The 26,364-nt window shown below is 41.1% G+C and overlaps 1 protein-coding gene across 2 annotated transcripts in view; it reads left to right on the forward strand.

The window, feature by feature from the left end:
* Tek (TEK receptor tyrosine kinase) overlaps positions 1–26,364 on the forward strand; it is a 109,776-nt gene that overhangs the window by 31,376 nt on the left and 52,036 nt on the right. For both annotated transcript variants that reach the window (XM_008828957.2, XM_008828958.3), the window contains exons 2-7: positions 1,631–1,942; positions 11,804–11,914; positions 12,525–12,677; positions 15,783–15,914; positions 16,334–16,474; positions 24,434–24,562. In XM_008828957.2, coding sequence (XP_008827179.1) covers positions 1,631–1,942; positions 11,804–11,914; positions 12,525–12,677; positions 15,783–15,914; positions 16,334–16,474; positions 24,434–24,562 — 978 coding nt within the window. The remainder of the gene's footprint in view (positions 1–1,630; positions 1,943–11,803; positions 11,915–12,524; positions 12,678–15,782; positions 15,915–16,333; positions 16,475–24,433; positions 24,563–26,364) is intronic.

Below are 26,364 nucleotides of genomic sequence, written 5' to 3' on the forward strand. Positions count from 1 at the left end.
TATAGGTCCCAAAAAGGGATCAGTATAGTTCTTTGAGTCCATACGTATAACTAAAGGCTACATAACAAGAAACAATGCCAGACAGGAAATATCTTCCTTTGAGTTGTTGGCCAGGGTGGCCCAAGAGACTCCCAGACAGTAACCCAGCATAGAACTTGGAAAATGAACAGTAGACCTGAATCTTACCTAAAGGAATGTTGGTAACAGGTTGCTGCTAGATGAGGAAGAGCTGATATTCCTAAAACAAGGAACTCTAGATAGGCTGACTAGATTTTCAGCAGATACAAACACTGGGGAATGGCTGGGGGCACGGACAACACAATGGACAGTAACAGGGATGACATAGTATATGGGCTCCAGTGGGGGCGGGGGAGGTTATGGGAGGGTGCCATTTGGGAAGTGGGTATATAGATGAATAAGATTGTGTGGGATGTTCTGTATGATATACACAAAAAAATCAACAGATTAACAAAAAGACATATTTGAGGAGGAAGCATAAAAATTTACTTCATGTACACACATGCACACACAAATAATGCAATTGAAAAATTGAGATAATGCAAAGGGTTCTTGGAAGAATTAAGGGGCAGTGGATTAAGTAGTATATGTAGTATACAGCTTACTTGAACCACTTTGTAGATCTTTTTTAAACGCACTCCTACACTAAAGGTTTTTAGACTAGTTGAGTGAGTACTTCTCATTCAATAGGCTTGAACTTTCTAGTCTCTTCATTATTTTATGTAAACTTGGGAATCAACCATCACCAGAGCTAGAAAACATTTTTCATCCCTGGTACGTCCAAATTTAAAGAGAGGAGATGATAAGCGGGCTGCATTTAGAAACTTCAGGAACCAAAAGAAGAAACGGAGAGGGGAGCAGTTGTGTGGAATTTGGGTATGTAGAGAAATACTGAGACAGCGAAACAAGAGGACTTTCTTTCACCCTGTCTGTCTTTCTATATTTACTTATTTATTTATTTTTGTGATTCTGGATATTAAACCCAAAGCCTGTGTTTGCTAGGAAAGCACTCCACTACGGAGTTACAGCTCTGCTTCAGATTTTTATTTTTAAATGTGGTTTCAAAAAAATGTGGTTTCCTCATTTGTAGAATAAATGGTAAAGGTCAGGCAGTATTTTGCTTTTGCATTTGGGGAGCTGGTGAGGTTTCGACTTAGGCATTCAGGAAATAGAATAAAGGGAAATGGAATGTGATCGTTGGGCACTTGACATGTAACAGACAATGCTTGGCTTGTGTTTTATTGTATTTAATCTTTATATGGGCTCCAAGGTCTTATCAGCATCATTTTAAAGATGAGACAGATGAGGCCCAGAGGGAAATGGAGACTTCACATAGTCACAGTCTATTTTCTTTAGGAACTGAATGTGGAACTGTTTAATGTTTTGGAAAATGAAGGTTTATGAAGTTAGTGTGACTGTATGTAGTTGACATGTTCCTTTAGAATAATTTATTGTGTGGTATCTTGTTGCATGGAGTATAGACACATGATCAGAACTACATTTTAGAATGATTGTCCACAGATCCATTTTTAGATGAGGCTTTAGGCAAGAGAAGCTTGCCCCGTGGAACCATGTTCACAGCCATCATGTCATGATCCCTCTTTCCTTCTAGGAACAGTGGACGGTGCCATGGATCTGATCTTGATCAATTCCCTACCTCTTGTGTCTGATGCCGAAACATCTCTCACCTGCATCGCCTCTGGATGGCACCCCCATGAGCCCATCACCATAGGAAGAGACTTTGAAGCCTTAATGAACCAGCACCAAGATCCCCTAGAAGTTACTCAAGATGTGACCAGAGAATGGGCCAAAAAAGTTGTTTGGAAGAGAGAAAAGGCTAGTAAGATCAATGGTGCCTACTTCTGTGAAGGGCGAGTTCGAGGGCAGGCAATAAGAATACGAACCATGAAGATGCGCCAACAAGGTAACACTCCCCTAAATGATGCACAGGTGTGCACTGCTGGAATGCACGCACACATTTTGTTTGGGCAGCTGTTCCCTTTGAGGCTGCATGAACTGTCTGAGTGTAGAGACAAGACCTTGTCTTCCTAAGCATTGTTTATTTCTGGCACATGGAACATTAGAGATGAAAGACACAATCCAGTCCAATGCCTCCCTAGACAGGCCAATCTCTCATTATTCATGTTGTATAGTTTATAATATTAAGTGAAATGTCCTACCTTCAAGTTGTCTCCTGACAGTATGAATATATAACTATGTTACATGCATGTAGTATGCAATGACAATAATTATTGCCTATTTTGAGGGTTTTCATGAATTTTCTTCATTTGATAATTTGTTTAGTCTGTCTCTAAATGCTCCTAACAGAAGTTAATATTTTCTGCCAGCTCAAACCAGACAAAATCCCAGCATAGACATGGGAAAGTGGGTACAAAACCCCAGCCAGGCCTAAAGAACTGGCTGCTAGGAGCAGAAGAAACAGTGTTTTGCAAGAATAGGACTCTGGGTAAGTTAACCAGGATCCAGTGGATGGACCCACATTGAAGGAAATTTGTAGACACAAATCAGACTCTACAGGCCATATTTTATACATATACATCTATATATACATATATGTATACACAAACACACACACACATATTTATCTATCTATCTATCTATCTATCTATCTATCTATCTATCTATCTATATTAGAGTACATTAAATTGGGTGAGGGACCATAAGGGGAGGTGCAGATGGGGAGGGGATCTAAATACCATCAAATTATATTGTATGAAAATTGTAAAACCATCCATTTTAAAAAAGAAGTTAATATTTTCAAGAAAAAATTATGGCCTAAAAAACTCCAAAAGGGAAATATCTATTAGTAACTCAACTTAATTTGTTCCTTTGTGGTATTAGTTATTTGCTACCAAAATGTTGATTTTTTTTTCACAATGATATTATATAACATAACCACAAAGTACATGGCATATGGAAGTAAGCATTTGTACTGGAAAAGCTGGCTTGACCACGTTACTGGGCTATCCTTGGCTGGGTTTTCTTCCAAATGCAGCCTGGCTGGCTATAGCCTTATTGGGTGGTGTTGGCTGAGGAGCTCGGTTCAGTTCAATATAATTGTCCTGTCGCAGGTCACCAAGTATGTCCTCATGATGGCAGAGGTACAAGAAAACAAATAGAAGCAGGAGATTTCTTGAAATCTAAGCTGGGAACTAACTGTATGTTATTACTTATGACTCATTTTATACCCCAAATAAGTCAAACAGCTGAGCTTAGAGTCAAAGTGAGTAGAAACTAGAAACTTAAGTGGCAAGGAACATGATCCAGAGAGGGATGGAGGACTGTGGCCCCCTCTGTAAGCTGCGGTTCAGGGGACTATAGTTTAATTTCATTGGTTGAGTACCCAGGCTCTGCTCAGAAAACATTAGAATTCTGAAGGGGAATTTTGAGCACCTCCTCTGAAAGAAAATGATGTCTTGCTATCACTCTATGAGGCACGTGTGATGGAGCCATCATCCCCAAATAGAAGTCTCAGTGTGATGGCAGATGGATCAGCTGGTGTGCAAACATTATTTGGTGATTGTGTTCTGAGGCTCCTGGACCTGGACAAGCAGGTAGATATCTGATGGATTTGATGCTATCTGCTGCACAGAAGGCACAGAATTCCTGCTGTCCTGACCTTGCCTTGATCTCAAGGGAATGATCACCCACTAGCCACCTTCATTGAATGGCTGAGATCTAAAGTAAAAATAAAGGCATCCTTTCCAAATTATTGTTGCCTAAGCACAAAGGCTCAGAACTTGACATTTCATGAAATAATGATATTGTGAGCTCTTTTAGAGGTTTAACTTTAATGATAAAGCTGATTTAGATATGTAGCATACCTCTGCACAATTTGGTGTAAGACTCTGCAGGGCTTTTAATCTTTATTTTATTTATTATTTTTTTAAAATTTTATTTATTTTAATTGTATGTGTATGTATGTATTGCCTGCATGTAGGTAAGTGCACCTGTGTCGTTCAATGCCCTCGGAGATCAGAAGAGGCTGTTGGATCCCCTGGGACTGGAGTTATAGACAGTTGTTAGCTGCCATGTGGGTTCTGGGATTCGAACCCAAATCCAGAACAGTCAGTGCAAGAACAGTCAGTGTTTTTAACCTCTGAGCCATCTCTCCAGCCCTTATTTTATTTATTATTTTTATTTTATGTGTGTGAGTATACTGCCTGAATGTATGCAAGTGCATCTGTGTCGTGCAATGCTTGTGGAGGTCAGAAGAGGGCATTAGATCCCTTGGAACTGGACTTTCGGATGGTTGTTAGCAACTATGTGGGTGCTGGGAATCGAATCCAGGTCCTCTGCAATGGCAGTCAGTGCTCTTAACCACAGAACCATCTCTCCAGCCACTTAATCTTTATCATTTTTCTTTTAACTATTTTTATTTGTGGTGTGTGTGTGTGTGTGTGTGTGTGTGTGTGTGTGTGTGTGTGTCCCGAAGGACAAACAGTTCTCTCTTGGGTTCCAGGGATCAAATTCAGAAGGCCAGGCTTGGGAGCAAGTGCCTTTAGCTGCTGAACCCTTGCAAGGCTTTTTAGATCATTAATTGTGTTTATAAGTCATCTGTGATTCTTTTCCAAGTGAAGATTTGGGCTCAGAACTTTGCTGATCAAGCCCTGAGAGTCTATATTTCTGTCGATTCCCAGTGACTAAGAGCCTGGGACCACAGACCACACTGAGCAGTGACAGTTTGTAGTCAACTCCTTTTTGAGTTCCACCTGAAATTGTTTCTTTGAATTTGCTAAGGGCAGCAAAGTAAAATATTTAAAAGCAGCAAGCTCACTTTAAGGTCAAAAGTGATCAAATCGCTATTCACAGAGGGAAAGGATTTTCTTAGCAAAACTATAACGCTCGCCTTTAAATGACAGCAGAGCGAGTGGGAAGGGCACACAACAGAGTTTCCCAGGAATGCAGCTCTGTGCTGAGGGAAGAGAGCTTGAACAAAGGGACGCGAGGTGTGCCAAAGGTATCACGGCTGGCAGGCAGCTCTGTTATTTTTCACACGTGTCATTTGGATTTATTTGTGTAAAGCGTCATGTTGTTTTGCCAAGTTTCCACATTCTGAATGAAGACGATTTGACATTTGTGCCCCATTGATTTCGTGGCACTGGAGTGCAAAGTGACACCATGCACTTTTGGGACTGTCTTGCCATTGCCCTTGATGAAAAACATAAATGATTATATGTAGAACTAGTGAACCAGAACATTGGGAATTAAAAACCAATGGTAGTGATCCCTCTAAAACTAATGATCCCTCCAGACTGGGAGCCTAGGTCCACACAAGCAAAGGATATTTTAAATTAAGCTAAATGAGGCCAGGCAGGCTTGGATGGTGAACAGCAGCGGAGACTGGGTGGATGTTACATTTATGCTTTCCTGAGTTTATATTCCTCCTTCACCATTCACCAGCATGCAGCCTGAGGCAAGTCATTTGATTTCTTTTTAAAAAATATTTTAATTATTATTTTATGTGTATGAGTGTTATGTCCCCATGTAAGTAAGTGCACTCATGTCGTGCAATGCCTGAGGAGGACAGAAGAGGCTGTTGATCCCCTGGAACTGGAGTTACAGACAGTTGTTAGCTGCCATGTAGGTGCTGGAATTTGAACCTGGGTCTTCTGCAAAAACATTCAGTGTTCTTAACCGCTGAGCCATCTCTCCAGCCCCAAGTTATTTGATTTCTATAGGTCTCATTTATCTGTGAAATAGGTGGAATAACACCTACATAATTCTGTTAAACTTTAAAAAAGGTTTTATATAAATACGAAGTCAGAAGCCAAGCATGGTGGCACACACCTTTAATCTCAGCACTCTCGAGGTGAAGGCAAGTGAATCTCTGTGAGTTCAAGGCCAACCTGGTCTATATAGCAAGTACCAGGCCAGCTGGCACTATAGGGAGACCCTGTATCAAAAAGACCACATATGTGTGTATATATATATATTTAATATGAAGTCAGTTCCTATATATATCTATATGGACTGATTTACAAAGATGTGCCTTTAAATGCTTATACAAAGTGACACATTTTAAAGTAAGGTGCATAATGAATATAGCTTATAAATGGTAGAAATGGGGTTTCATGATCTGAGTTCAGAGATTGTATATGGCCAGTGTACAGCTCTTTGTACATCAGTCTTAATGTTAATAATGAACACTGGCTTTAAAAGTACAATTCTGCTGGAAACCCTAGAAAGTAACACAGAGCAGAGAGTGGAAGTTTGAGAGTGGAAAGCAGCCAGGCAGGCTCGAGTCTAGGTCTGTACTGAGTACTCAGGACAAGTTACTTAGTTGATATTATAGGTTTTCCTTATTTGAAAATTAATGGGGATAAAGATTTTACCAGATACCTCTGAAAATCAAACAAGGCAGGTAACGATTGCTAACATCATCTGTTCACAGTAAATGTTTAACAAATATCACTATTATAGTACCTTACAGTAATAATTTAGTGGGATTTCTTTTGAGATGTCTATGTAGCCCTGACTGGCCTCGAACTCATGGCAATTCTCCTGCCTCAGCCTCCCCAACGCTAGGATTGTAAGCAAGTACCAGCACACCCAGCTGTAGCAGGATTATTAATTTTGCTACTCAGAATTTTAGAATGTGTATTAAGGTAGAAATATATGTGAAATATATAAACAGGCAGCACATCTCTTATATTTTAGCAATCAGAACACATTAAGCTGGTGAACTGGTTCTGCCTTTCTTCTTGGCCGTTCTGTGGGGGAAATATGTTACAGAGAAAGTAATCTCCATTATGGGAAACCAGGAGGCTCTCCAAAGCCTTGCCTTTGTGATACTGCCACTATTAATCCCATGCTTACATCACAGGAGGGCTGGGGTGCTGCCTCAGTCAGTAAAATTCTAGCCTTGTGTGTATGAAGACCTGAGTTCAATCCCCAGAACTCATATAAAAAAAAAGGCAAACTTTGTAATACACACTTGTAATCCCAGTGCTAGGATTGCAGAAACAAGAGGATCCTGGAGCCGGCTGGAGCCCAGCCTCATGGGTAAGCCCCAGGTGAATGTGAGACCCTGTTTCAAAAGAAGGGTAGATAGCATTCCTGAGGAACAACACCAGAAGTTGTCCTCTGGCCTCCACATGCATCCACATGTGTGCATGCATACCGGCACACACATGTACACCTACACACACACACACACACACACACACACACACACACCTTTGTGGGAACTCAGAACACAAGAGGATAGAATAAGCATCAGTGGACCAGAGAGATGGCTCAGAGGTTAAGAGCACTGGCTGCTCTTACAGAGGACCTTGGTTCGATTCCCAGCATCCACATGGCAGCTAACCGCCTGTAACTTCCAGCGGAATCCAAAACCCTCTTCTGACCTCCATGGGCACTGCATGACAGAGGTGCACTTACATACATGAAGGCCATACACTCATACACAAAATTAAAAAAATATTTAGTAAATATTAAAAAAATAAACATCAAGTGTATTCCTGCTTGCTGCTGACTTGTGCATCTGGGAGGAAACGGAAAAGCCATTTGAGACGTGCCAAACACAGCTTAAATTGACTTGCACACCCCAAACATCCAACTGCCTCTTTATCAACGGCATCATCCAAAACAATCAACAGCAGTTCGCTCAGGCCTCAGTGAAAATTCCACTTGGGGGTCATGACTTACTGGTAATGTCTGAAGCATTGTCAGATCCAAATATCTGTTTCAAAATTACCCCTGAGAAGAAACAGAAGTTTTGCTTTTCCCAGTTTGAGAAATAGCTTTTCATTAAGAATATCAAACTGCCTAAGCATGACTTAGAAAACTGGTGAAAGGAGCTGTTTATATCTAAATAGCACAAATGAACACATTAAAAGCATTTCAAAAACAGGAAACAATGAAATCAGATTCATCAAATTCATTTTTTTGAGACAGAGCGCGTGTATTGTAGGCTGGCTTTGAACTCACTGTTTCCAAGGATGACCTTTGAACTTCTGATCCTCCTGCCTCTACTTCCCAAGTATGGAGATTACAGATGTGCACTACCGTGCCTGGCTTATGCAGTTCTGGGGCTGGACATAGAGCTTTGTGCTTGCTAGGAAGCGCTCTACCAACAGAGCTACATCCCCAGCCCACATTCGTTTTTTAGCCAATTCTTGAGTGCGTCACACACTGGAGATGCAATGATGTTAACACTTCCAGAACATTTACATGCCTGACAACTTCAAAAACATGACCATCTAAGTCAGTCTTTCCAAATGCATAATGAGGACCACGAAGACTCCCATTAACAGGTGGGACTCCTCGCCCTGGTCCTAAGTGCCTTCACTAGCTAGTGAGTGCTGAACACAGCAGAGTGAACTCTAGCCTGATTACAGAGGCCTAACTGCAGCCACTAGCAGGGCTGCCTTTCAGTCCCGCCCTCCTGGAGCCTCAGTTGAACACGGAACAAACACTGTGTGCAAGGCTGTGGGAGGGGAGGCCGGGGAGGGCAGCATCTTTGGAGGGTCACCATGAGGCCACCTAACCTGAATTCTAGAGGCTATGTAAGGCCCCTGCAGGCATTTAAAAGCAGATTGACAAATGAGAAGGAGCTGATGAGGCCTAGTGGGAAGGAGTAGAGAGAGGGGATGTGTCTTCTTTGTGTCTTAGACAAGAGTGGTGACAGCTGGGACACAGGCCTGGGGACCAGGAAGCTTCTGTGAAGAAGTGTGGTCCTGAGTCTGGGTCTCAGCTCCCACACTGTCCACAGGTAAGGGCCCAGTCATCCCTAACGCTATCTCTCACATCTTTAAACAGTGAAAAATAAAAATGTGGATATCTGTATAAGCAACTGTGGTGAAAATACTATTTGGCATAAAACTATATTCTTACCCTTGGCACTGATCTAACATTGAATTTAAGGAAACAACCAAAACTTACTTAGCTCAACTGTTTTCCAACCAGGAGAACAGTCTATGTTTATAACTTTTTCTCCCATCTTCTTTCCTCCAGCTCTTAAGTGAACAAATGAAATGTTCTTAGTTTTCCCATCCGAGTGATCTGAAGCATGTCATCTTCCAGTGTTGGTCTTACTTCGCAGTCTCACTTATAAAATGAGGTGGTTGGCCTCAAAGGTGGCACAAAGCTTTTCGAGCACTAATATTTTGTAACCCTTGAGAGGTGTCAGAGCTCCCTGACTAAGCAACCTAGCTAGCTTTCCTAGAACTTGCTGTGCAACCGTGAGCACGTTGCTTAAACTCTTTGTGCCTCGATATCCTCATTTGTGCTTAGAGCAGTGCTTAAATGCACAGGGAATACATTACAAGCTCCAGTAGCATAGGAAGCCTAAAGTACAGCATGCAAGCTAGACCTTCACCAGTACTCAGAAAGGACATCAATGCACGGGTGACAGGCCAGACAGTAGCAGACCTCTGGTGTGAAGGTGCCCCTAAGAAAACAAGGAACTGAAAGGTACCATGTCTGAAATAATAATGAGCCACAGAGTAGGGGAAAAAGCTACACTGGACTTGAGCCTACTGGGGAATCTCAGTTCCTTTTCAGAATACAATGCCCAGGGAGAAGTCCCACGGTCAACTAAACAATCTCCACACAAAGGGGAGAATATATAAACAAACTACAGAGACAGTCATAAGATGAAATGTTCCAAAAAAAATTCTCACAGGAGTTCAGAAGTCTCTTGCGGAGAGCAAGAACTTAATACATTAGGGTGGCTAAATGGGGCATCTTGTAAACAGAAGATGCTCTCTCGCAGCACCCCTCTATACCTGTGTCCCCTGGAGCCAGGCATCACATACACTAAAGACATTTATTTTCCAGACCAGCACAGGGGATTCCTGGCAAGGAGCAGTGCCTCACCTAGCAGACGCAGCCCTCAGCCAGTGAAAACATGGGGACCACCTAAAGCCTCCTGAGAGTAGTTGAGGCATCTTCTGCCTTCACAAGATTGCTGCCTAAGCCAGAGGTGCATGTAGCACTTGATTAGGGTCTCTCAAACCATCCTCTGCCCCCATCCAAAGGACACCGGGAAAACAAGAAGAAATGACCACTGACTCATTGCAAGGTTCTTAGATAAGCCTCTCTGATCTTCAAGGCTTTATCCTGGACCGAAACTGCAGGAATTTTGCTATTTGCCACTGAGTACAAAATATTCTGCTGTTGTTTTCTGATTTAGGTACATTTTGGTCAGAGGACATTTTACTCATTAGATATGCTTTGTGGCATTCAGATAACTGAATAGGGATAGGAGTCCATGAATTTTCAAAGACCTTTAATGGTATTATTCAAATCATCTATATTTTTCCTTGGTGATTTTTGGTCTGTTTGATCAATTTGTTTTAGAAAATTGCCACTCTGCTTCAGGAGTTATCAGTTTCTTCCTTTAATTCTGTTACTGTTTTGCTTTATGGGTTTTGAATATCTGTTTAGGTACACGAACAAGCCCAGATCATGATCTCTTTATGAACAACATGTGAATCAGGCCTTCTAATGAGATTTTACTAGAGATGGGGGATGGTTCCTTATCATTAAAAAACATCTTGATCCCTAAACATTTCTGGCCTTAGAAACAGTTTTCTAATGTAAATGCAGACCAGGGTCTTACTACATAGCCCTGACTGGCCTGGAACTCACTATGTAGACCACACTTTCGTTGAACTCACAGAGATGTGTGTATTGCCTGCATGTAGGTAAGTACACCTGTGTTGTGCAATGTCTGTGGAGGACAGAAGAGGCTGTTGGATCCCCTGGAACTGGAGTTACAAACAGTTGTTAGCTGCCATGTGGATGCTGGGATTTGAAGCCGGGTCTTCTGCAAAAACAGCCAGTGTCCTTAACCTCTGAGCCATCTCTCCAGCCCCAGTTCTCTTCTATTTTTAACATTGGCTTAATTTAATATCAAAACACAATTCCTGCTTATTTCAGAATGTGGTTTTCTGCAGATTATGGTATAAATTAAAGAAATTCAGACACTGTTGCTACTGAAGAATATTAGAAAATTTCATTCATACCAGTAAACCAAGGGACCGAGGAAATGTTGTTCCCCAAGCCTGATAGAGAGGCAGAAGTTTTGGGATCACTTATGGCATTATAAGCCAAGTATAGAATCCTTCCCATTTCTTCCCAGCACCGTTAAATTCTACAATTATGTCAGTTCATGCATGTTAATTAAAGGGTAGAGGTAAGATGCTAGATCTGTCCTTATCTTTATTCTTCAATATTCCATTTTTATATCATGAAAAAGTATAGGATTATGCTCATTACATTTCGTTTGGAGTATTCTAAAGCAATTAGAATTCTTTAAAAAAGCAACAATCAGCATCACACAAAAAGACCAAAGGGAAAGTAAAAGGCAATGTTATTTTCTTTTCTACTTTAAGGAAATTTATATTCCTTTAGAATTCTTTTTCACTTTGAGTAAGCATAGCAGTGATTGGAGAAGGGTAGCAGATTCATAGTTAATACAGTTTAAAATTAGTATCAGGACTTTGTTCTATAGATGTTCAAATCAACAAAAGATGTCACCTCCACAATCAAGGGCGTGTGTGTGTGTGTGTGTGTGTGTGTGTGTGTGTGTGTATTGTGTGAATATATTTCTATTTTATAAAGGAATGGCCATCCTTTTCATTAGACTATTAAACAGGTACATGTGGTCTATTAGCCACGGTTGTTCTTCATGTTGGAAAAACCAGCTGACTCCTGGCATATGTCAGGTCTCATCCTCTGAAGCTTGATGTTCATTGTTCCTGAGGAAAATGTGTGACCTCATTTTTGTATGTTTCCCTTTCTCTTTTAAAAGCTTCCTTCCTACCAGCTACTTTAACTCTGACTGTGGACAGGGGAGATAATGTGAATATATCTTTCAAAAAGGTATTAATTAAAGAAGAAGATGCAGTGATCTACAAAAATGGTGAGTCTGTCTCATTTCACTCCAACAGCGCAGTGTGAGACACTGGATAAGTCCTAACATGTCAGATATTAATATATTGTGATTGCAGAGGCACTTGTCTTAAATTATGCAGCTATGATTCAGTTATAAAATTCTGCCTATGTGGGCTGGAGAGATGGCTCAGCATTTAAGAGTACTGGCTGTTCTTGTAGAGGATCTGGGTTCTGTTCCCAGCATCCACATGGTGTCTAACAACTGTCTGCAACTCTAGTTTCAGGTGATCTGATGCCCTCTTCTGACCTCTGCAGGCGGTGCATGGCACAGGTGCACTTACATGCATGCAGGCAATACACCTATACACATAAAATGAAAATAATAAAGAAATTCTCCCTATGACAGAAGCTGTTTTAGACAATGTGTTTACTTACTTAATTAAACTAGGATAGGGATCCAAATATGCATGCATATATCTGTACACATATATATGGCATGTATACATACAATAAAAACTGATTGCAATGTGATAACTGAGGTCCCCAGTTCAACCATGTAAGATGTGAGGTCATCTGATTGTAAGGACAAAGACAGAAACAGGGGTGTTTGGAGCACAATCTATTTTTTCCCTTACCAGGTTCCTTCATCCATTCAGTGCCCCGGCATGAAGTACCCGAGATTTTAGAAGTGCACCTGCCTCACGCTCAACCCCAGGATGCTGGCGTGTACTCCGCCAGGTACATAGGAGGAAACCTCTTCACCTCAGCCTTCACCAGGCTCATAGTCCGGAGTAAGTGCCTGACAGGTCACCATTCTATACTGGTGTAGTTGTTAGGATATTTAGTTGCAAGTAACAGAAACTGACAGTGGTGACTCAAGGAAGGATCCTAAGGACATTCAGGAATCTGACAGAGAATCTGATGAGCAAACTCCAGAAAAGATATACTCTTGGGAACACCTGGGGTTCTGAGGTGGCAGGTTAGGTGAGCTTTTTCTTTAGGTTGACCCTATTTCAACAACTCAGATCCCACAATGGTTCCTTTCTGTCTGGGTTTTATATTCCCAGTAGAAAGACTCAGTTCTGCCTATACACACCAGATGTCTACCAACCCAGACCAATGAGGTAGAGGCAAGAGAGCAGAGCCACATGTCTAGAAGTCATGTGTGTAGCAGGGCCATTAGAAAGGGCTTTGCAGTGAAGCAGGATTGGCTCTCTGGACTTTCTGAGATGGAACAGTTACAGGGGGGTGAGTTGGGGCAATATTTTCTCTGAGTTCCATGCTTGCCAGATCATTTAACTCACTAATGTGATTTTTAATTTTTAGATTTGAAAAATGCAAGAGTTAGAACTAGTGCCAACTTCCCTCCCCCTTATAACTGTCAAAGTGGAAATAACCAACACCAGTGATTTTTATGGATACATTGATTTATAGAAAGCAAGAGATTTTCCCTGAATCTCCCCCAGCTGTCAAGCAATTTGTGCTATTTATCAGTCAGGCCTTCAGGACTGAAAACTTGGTTCCTCTGTTACTCCTCTGATGATGGATATCTCTAATTCATAAAGATAAGTTCTTTTTCTATGTATTATGTTCATTTAGTTGATAAAGTGTGGTGATAACTCTGTGCCAAGCATTGTGCTAGCATTAAAGACACAGTATAACACAATCCCTGTGTCTTGTCAGTCAGAGCAGGTATACATGTAATAAGGTAAGTACATATTACAACATAGTAGTAAAAGTACAGAAAGCATGGCTCACCTAGTTTATGCCCCATGCCAAGCTGCCTCAAGAGGTATAGAAAAACAGAATGGTTTAGGGGCTGGAGAGATGGCTCAGTGGTTAAGAGTACTGACTGCTCTTGCAGTGGATCGGGGTTCGACTCCCAGCACCCACATGGCAGCCACGAACCGTCATTAACTCCAGTTCTAGGGGAATCTGAAGCCCTCTTCTGACCTCCATGGCATTGCATGATGTGGGTGCATTCACATACATGCAGGCAATAATACACTTATACACATAGAATAAAAATAATAAAATATTTTTAAAAACCCAGAATGATTTTTCTGCTCTTTAATCATGAACACAAGACTTCTGACACTAGTTTGTGGTGGGTTTCTCCCACACCAAGCAGTTTTCCAGAAGACATCACCTGGGACTCCTACAGTGTAACTCTGTTCTGATTCTATCCGGAGATAGCATCAGATCCCATGGGGAAGGGCTCAGTTCCATAAGATTGCTCCTACTTCTGACAGCAAGTTGAAAACCTTGTTATGTTCTATGTTTCTGATGGACTAGCTATAAATCAAAGATTCTCGAGACCCTCCCCTCTGGTTTGATGAATTTGCTGTCAGCTCACAGAACTCAGGGAAATAGTTTCGGTTTATTATAGAGGATAATACAGAGGCTACAAATAAATAACCACAGGGCAGAGATGCATAGTGCAGGGTGGAAGGGTGAGGAGGAATTCCATACACTCTCCAGGCATGCCACATACCAGGAACTTTCCAGAAGCTCTTTCAGTCTTGCCCTTTAGTGATCAGCCCAATTTTCAGTCCTTAGACCCGCCTTAGAGATTGGAGGTAGGGCTAAAGCCCAAACTCGGCAGCCATGCCTTGATCTTTCTGGTGACCCTTAGCATGAAGTTATTTAAGGGTCCCTTCCTGGGATTAGGAGTGATGGTAAGATAGGTGTACAGGCAGACACAGGGCTGAGAACACAGTTCATTTAAGAGGAGCCCATTTCACCTACATCATCTGACATAATGTTTAACATGTGTAAGTACCTTGTAGCCTGGCTCTCAAGAAATCAGTAATTGCAGAGCCTTTCTCCTATTATATGTTAAGGAACATATAAAATGTCTGAAAGCTAATATTTATGTTCCTTAACATATAGTAGGAGATTAGCTTTCAGACATTTTATATCTTTATCTATTTAAGTGGAAGGCTGTAAGAAATGGTCTAGGTTGACAGTTTTCGTGATTATTTTAGAGAAAATACTGATAGTCATGAGTTTTTGCCAGAGATTTTGAGGTTACATCAGCTGCAGGCATGGGTCCAAATTTACCACTCTGAGACTAGTACTTAGGAACAAAGATACTAGCTTCTCTCAGATGAGAAATTAAACTAAATTCTCAACCTCAAAGGGCCATCCCAGCACCCCTGGGTTTTCTGTATATTTGAAGGTAACCTTTGGTCAAATTATAATCTAAAATCATCCAGTGTTAGAAGTAACCAGGAAAGATGACCCTAGGAAGCTATTTTACCACTCTGTGCTGTTAGTTTTGCATACCTTGATATTTTGCCTCACTTCTCTCCTTCCAGTGGAGAGAGCAGATGCTACTAGCGATTGCTTCCCTTGTTAGCCTAGTCCCTCTTACTCTGTGCTGAAGGCTCTCACACTCCAGCACGCATCAGAATCGGTAGGTGGGCTTGCTGGGCAGACCCTACTGGCCACTGGAAGAGTTTCTTCCAAGGTTATAGGTCTGAGGTTTGTATTTCTGTCTGTGATTTTCAGGTGATGGAGATGCTGCTTGGTAGGAACTCTGCTTTGAAACCCACTTCAGTCTTGAGCCATAGCTACCCCCGAGGGTAGTGTCTAGCCTCTTCTTCCTTGCTGCCTAGGAGGCCCTGCAGACCCGTCCCAGACCCCACTCCTGCTGAAAGCCTCCTTTGTGCTGTTTCATTGGCAGGGCGGGATTCGATACTCTGTTACTGCGTCTGTCATCATCTACAGTTTACACTCTCTCCCTCGTGTTACACTATATCAGCTTTCAGAGGCTACATTTTATCTTCATTCACTGTTGCCCACTAAAATGACTGCTGCATCCTAGTTGTTCCGTAAAGGTTGTTGAATGAATGTGGCTTTCCTTACCACCTCCCTATTCTCCTCGATAAAAGGATGTGAAGCTCAGAAGTGGGGTCCTGATTGTAACCGTCCCTGTACTGCCTGTATGAACAATGGTGTCTGCCATGAAGATACCGGGGACTGCATCTGCCCCCCAGGGTTTATGGGGAGGACGTGCGAGAAGGGTAAGTGAGCAGTCCTCTGGGACTAAAACCCAGTGGCGTGAAAACCATCATTACTGGGTGCAGAGTTTTAAATACGGGCATAAGAAAGGGTGCTAAATGGCATCTATTAGGTTTCTTGGTACCTTCTTTGAGGTCCTTTATTTAGATCACTGGAAAGCTGTAACAAAAACACAAATGTTTGCTGTAATAATATTAAAGTATACAACCTGGGATACCGGTGGTAGCCCCAGGCTCCTCTTTGTGAAGCAGTTTTGTTTTCTATAAAACATGTCCTGAGGACATGCTTGTCCTACCTCTGCCAGAGCTCAGATTAGAGTTTTCCCTGTCACTGGTCGAGGAGATTTTTTTTTTTTAATCATGCATTTCAAGGAGTTGCAATTTGATTCTGAATCTATCTTTGTATCTTTTCCCTCCCAAAGCTTGTGAAGTGCACACATTTGGCAGAACTTGTAAAGAAAGATGTAGTGGACCAGAGGGATGCAAGTCTTACGTGTTCTGTCTCCCAGACCCCTATGGGTGTTCCTGTGCTACGGGCTGGAAGGGGCTGCAGTGCAATGAAGGTATGCTCCTTTCATACCGGAAACAGGAGAAACTATAGTAGGGATACAGGGGAGATGCAGTTAGCAGGAAGTGGAGTGGAACATACCAGATTACTCAGCCACTTACCTATTGCTGAGCTACAGGGAATTTAAATCAGATTTTTTCCCCCATAAAATGTATATCAAATATTGAAAATATTTTTATTAAATTCTTTGAGATTTTCATTCAATGTATTTTAATCATATTCCCCTCTCCCCAACTCCTCCAAGTCTTACCCCCACCTCTATCCACCTTTGTGTTACCCAAATATTCTTGACAGTGGAACAAGCACTAGTATGTGGTTGATCACCATGGAGCCACATCCTTGACGAAAACTGACTCCTCCTCTTCCGGCAGCTGTCATATGCCAGCAGCTCATTAGCTCGGGGAGGACTTTGTGCCTATCTCCTTGTTGCGTGCTGAGGTTTTGACAAGCGTGACCTTAAGGTCTTGTGCTTCCTGTCACCACTGCCATGAGTTCATATGTCTCTGCAGTCTGGAAGACAGTTTTTTTGCAGTCATCCACTACCTCTGGCTCTTACAATCTTTCTACTCCCTCTTCTGAGAACATTCCTGAGCCGTGTGTGTGTGTGTGTGTGTGTGTGTGTGTGTGTGTGTGTGTGTGTGTGATTAGGGCTGAGCAGTCTACAATCTCTTATTCTCTGCACCTTGACCAGTTGTGAGTCTCTGTGATAACTGTGATAATTGCCTTCTACTGTAAGAAGCTTGTCTGGTGTGGGTTGATAGATGCACTAATCTATGTGCATAGCTATTAAGTCATTAGAAGTCATTCTAATACTATATCCATTTAGTAGAATATTAGTAGCAGGCTTTCCCCTAGGGCCCATGAGCTATCCAGCTATAGGGTTTTGTCCCTGATAATAGTGCCAGGTATTGGTTCCATCTCATGAAGTGGGCCTTAAATCCAATCAGAAAGTGTTTGCTTACTTCCATAACATTCATGCCATTATTACATCAGTGGGTGCATCTTGCCAGACCAGGTGTTATTGTAGCTCACAGGGTTCATAGCTGGGTAAGACTGATGATTATTTCTCTGCTCTAGTAGTGTGTATAGCATCTTTTAGCACTGTGAAAGCTAGCCAGTGTGGGGGAATATTCCAGGACAGTACCCCTTGATGTTTCCATGTTTATGACTCATATTTATTGTCTTCAGCAATAGGGTCTTATCATCAAGTTCTGAGCAATGGCAATAGCATAAAATATTTGGGGGGGGGTCTATGGAGCTCTACTAGCCAATAACTTAAAAAGAGGTAACTTATTCCTGGTACTAGGGTTTCTATTTGCTAGAATGAGGTGTCTAGTTGGGGCATTGTCCCTCTTATGGAGTAGCTCCATTTAAATTCTTTTTATGTATGTATATTTTAGACTGCCTCTACAGTAGTAGCTTTCCATATGGTTTTTCAAGAGGCATTTAATGTTAGTTATCCTTCCCCATACTCCCTCCTCTGCTCTACCACCCCCTCCATTTAATCCTTCCTGAATCATCATTCCCCTTCTCTCTTTATATCACTGTGTTCTAGCTCCCTCTCCTTGAAACATCCTCCCCCACGGCCCCTCAGTAGTTTCCTAACCTCTACAGGTATTAGGCATGATATACACACATCTAAAGATTCAAGTGAACATGCACATAAGAGAAGGCATGTCATGTTTGTCTTTGGGTGTCTGGGTTACCTCACTCAGGACGATGGTTTCCAGATTCATCCATTTACCTGTGAATTTCATATTTTCATTTTTCTTAATAGCTGAATAATATTCTGTTAGATAAATGTACTACATTTTTCTTGTCCATCCATTAGTTGATGGACATCTAAGCTGTTATCATTTCCTGCCTATTGTGAATAGGGTGGCAATGAACATGGATGAAGCATCTCTATAGTAGGTTGTAGAGTCCTTTGGGTATATGCCCAAGGGTGGAATATCTGGATCTTATGTTAGGTCTATTTCTACCAATGGGTGGACTAGGTGGATCTTATGGTAAGTCTATTGCTAGGTTTTTGAAGAATCTCAGCACTTATTTCCCACTCCTTCTTCTCCTCCTCCTCCCTCCTCCCCCTCCCCCCTCCTCTTCCTCCTCCTGACAGGGTTTCCTTAGTCCCAGCTCACCTGGAAGTCACTATATGTATCAGGCTGGCCTCAAGCCACCATGTCCATCTTCTTAACCTTTTCAAAGAACCAACTCTTTCATTGATTCTTTAAATTGGTTTTTTTCCTCTCTATTTCATTAATTTCAGCCCTGATTTTGATGATCTTTTCCTGCTTACTCTTTTTATATGTTGTTTGTTCTTGTTTTTCCAAGGCCTTTAGGTATATCATTAAGTTATTAATATGAGCTATCTCTAATTTTCTAATGTAGGCACTTAGTGCTATAAACTTTCTTCTTAGAACTGCCTTCATTGTATTTCATAGATTTTGGTATGTTGTGTTTCATTTTTGTTCAATTCCAGGAATTTTTAAATTTCCTTTTTGATTTCTCCCTTGATACAGTTTTCATTTAATAGTGTATTGCTTAGTTTCCAGGAGTTTGTATACGTTCTATAGTTTCTGCTGCTCTTGATAACCAGCTTTATTCCTTACAGTTGGATAGAATTCAGGATGTCATTTCAGTTTTCCTATATTTGTTGAGACTGGCTTGTGTCCTAATATGTGATCAGTTTTAGAGAAAGTTCCAGTGACTGATGAGAAGAATTTGTATTTTTTAGTGTTTGTTTGAACTATTCTGCAGGTGATTTTAAGATCCATTAGATTTATAGTGTCATTTATCTCCCGAGTTTCTCTGTTTAGTGTATGTCTGGATGTCTATTGGTGAAATTGGGTATTGAAGTTACTATCACTGTATTGGAGCAATCTGTGTTTTTTAGGTCTGTGTTTCTTTTATGAAGTTGGGAACTCCTGGGTTTGGTGCATAAATTTTAGAATTAAAATATCCTCTTGGTGGATTTTCCCTTTAATGAGTGTGAAGTGTCCTTCCTTGTCTCTTCTGGTTAGTTTTGGTTTGAAGTCTGTTTTGTCAGATAGCAGAGAAGTTATACCTGTTTATTTCTTAGCTTCATTTTCTTGGAATATCTTTTTCTGTCCTTTACCCTTACATGGTGTGTCTGTCTTTCATGGTGAAGTATGTTTCTGGGAGACAGCAAAAAGATGGATCCTGTTTTCTGATCCAATCTGTTAGTCTGGTTTTTTTGGGGGGTGGGGCGGATTGAGACAGTTAGTATTGAGAGCTGTTGTTTACCAGTGTTAGTAATTACTGTTATTTTGTTGTGGTGGTGTTGTTTTCTTAGACCTATTGGCTAACTGTTCTGGAATTGTTTATTCCTTGTGCTCTCTTGGGTGTGTTTTCTCTCCTCTTCAGACCAAAGTATTCCTTCTAGCATGCTTATAGAGCTGTCTTAGTGCACACACAGTTTTTGGATCTGTTTTTATCGACCTTTCTCCTTTGGTTATGACTGAGTTTTCCTGGATTTAGTAGGCTGGGCTGGCATCTCTGTTCTTTCATAACTTTTAGGACACTGGTCCTCTTTGGCTAGTTCTCAGTCTCTGTTGAAAAACCAGCTGTTTTCTGCTGAGCCTGCATTTACATGTGACTTGATTTTTCTCTCTTTCAGTTTTTAATATCCTTTCTTTGGTCTATACATTTAGTGTCTTGACTATTATATGACATAGGGAGTTTCTTTTCTGGTCCTGTCTATTTGGTGTTCTGTATGCCTCTTATACCTTGATAGGTAACTTTCCTTCGATTTGGGAAATTTTCTTCTATGGTTTTGATGGAAAATTTTTTTGGTCCATGGACCTGGGTTTCTTCTCCTTCTTCTATACTCTGATATACAGGTTTGGTCTTTTGATAATGTCCCATAATTACTGGATGTTTTGTTCTTGAGTTTTTTTTTAAGATTTAATATTTTCTTTGAGTGATCCATTTCCTCTACCTTGTCTACGAGACCTGATATTCTGGCTTCCACTTGATCCATTCTATTGGTCAGATTTTCCTGGTCAGATTTTCCTCTGAGCTTTTTATTTGAGTTCCTGAGTTTTTCGTTTCTCTTGAGTGTGGAATTTACAGAGGGAGAAACTGGTTGGGAAACTCAAAGGTGGACAATAGTTCTAATAAGGGATGCAGAACGGCAAAGGGGGAAGGAAGATGAGGAAGGGTGACAGAGGGAGTAACGACCAAAGTACATTGTATATATGTGTGGAAATTTCTAGATGAAGCCCATCAGCTTGTACAATTAATATTTCCTAATAAAAATGGTTAAGTAAAGCTGACTGGCATAGGCTGATCCCATGTTGTGGTTAGCATAATGCTGCCTCCAACGTAGGAGAAGGGGTATTTTTTTGAGATACTGATTTCATTCCCTTTGGACATATATATTTCTTGTTGAACCAATTTGATAATACTTTTTTTCCATACAGATATCCAGAAGTAGAGTTGCTGTATTGTGTGGTAATTGTGTGTTTATTTGCTTGTGGTTTAAAGGACTCTCCATCTCCACATGGTTTTTGGATAGTTACGTGCCCTTAAACAGTGTATGAGCATTTTTTATTTCTGTCCTCACCAACGCTTGCTGTCTTTTGTCTTATGATACTCATTTTAACAGATGTTGTCATGTCTCATTGTGCTTTAAATTTGTGCTTCCTTAAAGTTGTGTGGCTGTATGTGTTGTGAGAGATTGAACCCAGGGTGCGGTGCGTGTGGGCTGCATCCATAGCCCTTCTCTGATGACCAGTATTCAACGTGTTTTCACGTACATTCTGGCCATCTATGTATCTTTTTTTGAGAAATGTCAGTCAATTCAGGTTCTTTGCCTCTTTTTAAAAATACTTGTTCTCTTGCTATTGAGCCATTTGAGTTCCTTCTATATACTAGATATAAACTCCTCATTATATGTATGGCTTACATATATATTTTCCTGTTAATCATCTCTTCTCTCTTTTGATTGCTTCCTTTGCTGTGCAGAAGCTTTTTAATTTGATGCAATCCCATTTATCTACTGATTTTTGTTTTCTATATTTTCAGGGTTATATTCAAATGATCATGGCTCAAATTATAATTTCAAGAAGAATTCTCCTCTATGTTTTCTTCTAATAGCTTTATGATTTTAGTTCACAGGTTTAAGGCTTTTGAGTTGATTTTTGAACAAGGCGTGAGATGACAAACTAATTTCATTCTTCTGCTTGTAGCTACCTAACTTTTCCTCCCTATCATTTGCTGAAGTGATTATCTTTTCTTCATTTTGTATTTTGATGCATTTGTTGAATCAACTGAAAATAAATATATGGATCTGTTTTTGAGTTTTTTGAGTTTTGGCCTCATTGGTCTGTATATCTGTTTTTAATGCTAACACTGCTTTGATTACTATTCCTTTATAGTGTTTTTGAAATTAGACACCTTGAGCATAGATCTTTCCTGCTCATATGTCTTTGACTATCCAGAACTTTTTTTTGTTCTTATATGAAGATAGCTTTGTTTCTTTTGTTTCTCTGAAAAATTGCTTTGGTATTTTGACAGAGATTATACTGATTGACACTAAAAAATAATGTCTGTCTCTTGGCTTAGTGATTAAATTGTACAAATTAAACAATCCATTAGAACCCCGGGGGGCAAGCTTCTGCATCAGTTTTAAGTAAAAGACTTCTAGTATGGTTATAATTGACAAAAAATAGGACATCTAGTCAACAGAATCAGTTCATCATCTGATAAAGTATAAAAATTGTCCTAAGAAGTTCAGTGAGCCTCAAAGGAAAGCAGCAATTCTTCCTGCCCTCGCACTTTGAAAGTTCAGAAGCAAATTGAATGGCAAGATTCCCCTACTGTAAGGTGAACTCAGGGACAAGGAAAGGAAAAGAATAACATCTTAAATTCTTTTGGTTTTAGTTTTTAGTAGGTTTGACCATGCTGTGCTTAGGGTTAATTGTCTTTACATTTATCCTACTTGGTGTTCATTGAATTATGTCTAAATGTCATCAAAATGGGAAAATGTAAGGCACTATTTTCTTTTATAAAAAAAGATTGATAACATTTATGTATTTATTTATTGTGCATGTGCGTGCGTGTCCATGTGTGCGTGTGTCTGTGTCTGTGTGTGTGTGTCTGTGTGTGTGTGTATGTATACCCACACACCGTCAGAGAACAACTTGTGGAGTTGGCTCTCTTCTTCCATCATGTGGGTCTCTGGGATTCAACTCAGGCTTCATGGCAAGTGCCTTTACCTACTGAGCCAACCCATCAGCCCTGAAGAACTATTTCTTCAAATATTTTTCTATGTTTTTCTCTCTGTTCTTCCTTGAGCTCCCACTTCCACTGTGTTAGACCTTCCAACATTGCTTCATTAGCCTGGAGGCTCCTCAGCACTTGCACTCTTTCCCTCTCCTTCTGCAGGTTGGAGCTCTGTGGCTCTAGCTTCAAATTCAACTCATTCTTTTGTCATCCCCATTCAGCTCCTAAGTCCACACAGTGGTATTTGTATTTTAGAAATAGTAGTTGCCTTAGTTACTTTTTTGTTACTGTGATAAAATGCACTAATGAAAACAATGTAAGGGTTTATTTTGGCTCACAGAGTGCAGGCACAATCCATCATGGCTGTCAAGGCTGCAGGAACTTAGTGGCTGGTTGTATCACATCCATAGTCAGAAAGCAGAGGATGATGAATGTCTGCCTCAGCCCCATTCCTCCTTTTTATACAGTCCAGGATCCACTGCAGGGACTTACACCACCCAGTTGGCAGGTCTTCCTACCTCTGTTAACCTGACCAAGATAATCCTCCACAGGCATGTGCAGCCTCCTCCAGAGGCTCCTCTCTCAGGTGATTCTAGATCTCATGGGGTTGACAGCTGACATTAACCATCATAGTAACTTTTTGTTCTAGAATTTCTCTTTTATTTTTATAGTTTATATTTCTCTGGTGAATTTCTCATTGCTTTAGTTATGTATTTTCTTTTACTTCATTGGGCATAATTATTTAAAACTTTTTCTTCTATTCCTAATATTTAGGTCCTCACAGTTGCTCAATTTAATTTTTTTTAAAGAATAGACCACAGTTCTCCATTACTTTTTTTTTTTTTGCTTTTTGGCTTTTCAAGACAGGGTCTCCCTGTAGCCACAGATGGCCTGGAACTCACAATGCAGGCCAGGCTGGCCTTAATTCCACCTGCCTCTGTTGGGATTAAAGGTGTGTGCCATCACACCTGGCCTTTTACTTCTTATGTTGAGTAATTTGAGATTGTATCTTGTATACCTGATGTGACACCGTGGGGACTCTGGAGTGTGATATGTTCCTTTGAGGAATGTTTATTTTGTTTTAGTAGGCAACTAACTTGGTAGGACTCATGTCATAAAGTCAAAGTCCACTCAGTTCTTTCATCTTTATCTGGGCTTCTCTGAGTCCGTGAGCACATGTGGCTCGCGTCAGCCACAGGGCTGAGCCCTCCTTCCAAATCCCTACTTCCTCTTTTCCCTCTTGCCAGTTAGTGTTTGTTCCAACTTTTCCCTCTACTTTGTCAGGCCAATGAGATAACTGAATTTCTTTGGAGTTTTATCCCTTCGTATGAGTCAGCTGTACCCAATAATTAAGCAAAAAGCTGAAAAATAAGAAACACACCATTCCCATCTTCCAAATTTCAGTTCTCCTCGGGAACATGGCTGCTTCCCTTTACCCCACCCAGCACTCTCCAATGATTTCAAGTAATCATTTTCTGAATATTGTATTTATGAGAAGTGTGTCTAAGTAGGATCTTGCCGAACTCTTTGCAAGCAGAATTCCCTAGACTCCTCTCCCTAGACGTTGTCTGGTTAGATCACATAAATGATACGCCACTGTGCATGAATCGGCAAAGCTGATAGCGTGGGAGGAAACTGAAACTCGATACTGACAGCCTTAGCATTGTCCCTCTGTAATAACACTGCCTTGTGATATCTCTGTTTCCAGTGTGCCAGGCTGGTTACTACGGACCAGATTGTAAGCTCAAGTGCAGTTGTACCAATGGGGAAATGTGTGATCGGTTCCAAGGATGTCTCTGCTCTCAGGGATGGCAAGGACTCCGGTGTGAGAAAGAAGGTAAAGCAAGGTAACACTGTGGTCAGCGTCATGGTCAGCGCATCTGAGTGGAGCTCTACTGCTGTAATTCTCCTCACCTCCCCCACCCCGTAACCTCTCATCCTCTCCAATCCAAACCAAACCAAACCAGACCAAATCAACCCCTCCCCCGCCCCACCCAAAAAACCCAAACCAGAAACCACTCCGTCGTTGAAACTCTGTCTGAGGACCCTTAGTCTAGTCTCCATTCGCTTTCCACTGGGAAGAAACCACACACCCAGGAAGTGCCGACCGACTGGCTTTCCCCGCCTCTTCCGCTGTCCTGTCCAGGACCTTTTCTTTCCATCTGGAACATGGAAATGACTACTTTGGAGGAATTTAGAAAAACCATACTTCTAAAAAGAGAAAGAATGGAACAAATAGAAAAGATTGCATTCAAATTGAAATTTTAAATATTTCTGATTCAGATTCTACAGATAAAACCCAATCCATTATATGTATATTTTAAATCTTCATTGATGTATCATTTTTATACCGTACACTCATTTATATTGGTCAACTTAATGGATTTTAGTATTTTCATGCAGCTGAACAATCATCATCATGAGTGGTTTTGGACCATTTTCATCTTGCCAAAAGAAACCTTGCGTCCCCGCTCTCACTCTCTCCTCCTAGAGCTTTGAGCTCATTAATTTTCTGTTTGCCTATTCTTGACAGTTTATATGCTTTAAGATATTTTATGTATTAATTTTTATTTTATGTGTATGAGCATATTGTCTGCATATATGTAAGTGCACTTGTGTTGTGGAGTGCCCGCGGAGGTCAGAAGAGGGTGTCGGATCTCCTGGAACTGGAGTTAGCCACCATGTGGGTGCAGGGAACTGAACCCAGGTCCTCTGCCAGAACAGCCAGTGTTCTCAACTGCTAAGCCATGTCTCTGGCCCCCAATATTTTATACACTTTAAATGAGGCCCTACAATATTGGTGTTTTGTGGCTAAGCCCTTTTGTGACCTCCATAGGCATCGTACACATGGGTGCACTTACATACACACAGGCAAAACACTCATGCACATAAAATAAATAAATCAAATAAATAAATCAAAAACAACTTTTTAAGTTGTAGAAAGAAAAATATACTCAGTGAAATCTGCATTCAGAATAAGATAGTTGTCTCAGTTTTCTGTCCTTGACAGAGGACCCAAGAGAATCAGTGTAAAGGAACCTCACTGTTCAGAAGTTTCAGATCATGTTGCTGTGACTCCGTTACTTTGGGCCAGTGAGGTAGAGCATCGTGGCAGCAAAGGAATGTGGAAGAAACTACTCACTTTTAGGCGAGAACAAGGGGCCAGGGACAAGATGACCTTTAGAAGGCACGCCCCAGTGACCCGTGTCCTTCAGCCAGGCCCTGATCAGGACACTGTCCATGGATCCTAAGTGCATTCATTATGGATTAGCACCCTGAGATCAGAGCCCCCGTGGCCCAATCATTTCTCCACAGCTCCTCAGCTCACAGCCAAGCCTTTACCACACAACCTCTTAGGGACCTCAGAGCAGCTCTTGTCTTTGCTGTTCATTGTTTGAAATTTGATCAGATATGGCCCGGAGATGCCAACAGTTGTTTTTCAGGTTTTTCCCCCTCTAGGCCTAAGTCTGAACTTTAGGGCAGGAAATGGGGATCGGCTAGGGGAGATTGAAAATGGGCTACAAACAACTTGGAGGATTTGAATTCTCCACCCTGCTCCTTCCTGTCTGCCTAAGGTTGGTGCTGTAAAACCTCTGTGTTCTGACTGGGTGAATGGAGACGTTAGTCTCCCTGAGCTCA

Source organism: Nannospalax galili, unplaced genomic scaffold (genome assembly GCF_000622305.1).
Source record: "Nannospalax galili isolate Female #2095 unplaced genomic scaffold, S.galili_v1.0 scaffold52, whole genome shotgun sequence".
Classification (NCBI taxonomy): domain Eukaryota; kingdom Metazoa; phylum Chordata; class Mammalia; order Rodentia; family Spalacidae; genus Nannospalax; species Nannospalax galili.